We start from the raw sequence: 203 nt of genomic DNA, 5'->3' as shown, positions 1-203 counted from the left end.
GAAGTCTTCTCCAACGAAATCTTTGCACAGCACCTGAGTCACCTTCATCTTCCAGAGGGTGTTACGGTTACGCGAGGAGTTAACGTGAATGAAGACGCTCTCCAGGTTTTCGATCCTGTAGGAGTCTGCGGGAAGATAAAAGGGCGGTCAATTTTAGTCGTTGTGCGCGGGGATGTTGGTGGAGATAATGATGCTGTGGTTAA

At 48.8% G+C, this 203-nt stretch overlaps 1 protein-coding gene across 1 annotated transcript in view; it reads right to left on the bottom strand.

Moving 5' to 3' along the window:
- Positions 1–203, bottom strand: part of LOC119587057 (serine proteinase stubble-like) — a gene marked incomplete in the record, with an annotated part of 32,182 nt that overhangs the window by 4,389 nt on the left and 27,590 nt on the right. Inside the window, 1 exon segment of the mRNA XM_037935804.1 lies at positions 1–125. Coding sequence (XP_037791732.1) covers positions 1–125 — 125 coding nt within the window.

Source organism: Penaeus monodon, chromosome 22, assembly GCF_015228065.2.
Source record: "Penaeus monodon isolate SGIC_2016 chromosome 22, NSTDA_Pmon_1, whole genome shotgun sequence".
NCBI lineage: Eukaryota > Metazoa > Arthropoda > Malacostraca > Decapoda > Penaeidae > Penaeus > Penaeus monodon.
Note: the sequence above shows the minus strand (reverse complement) of the source record. Positions and strands in the feature narration are given on the sequence as shown.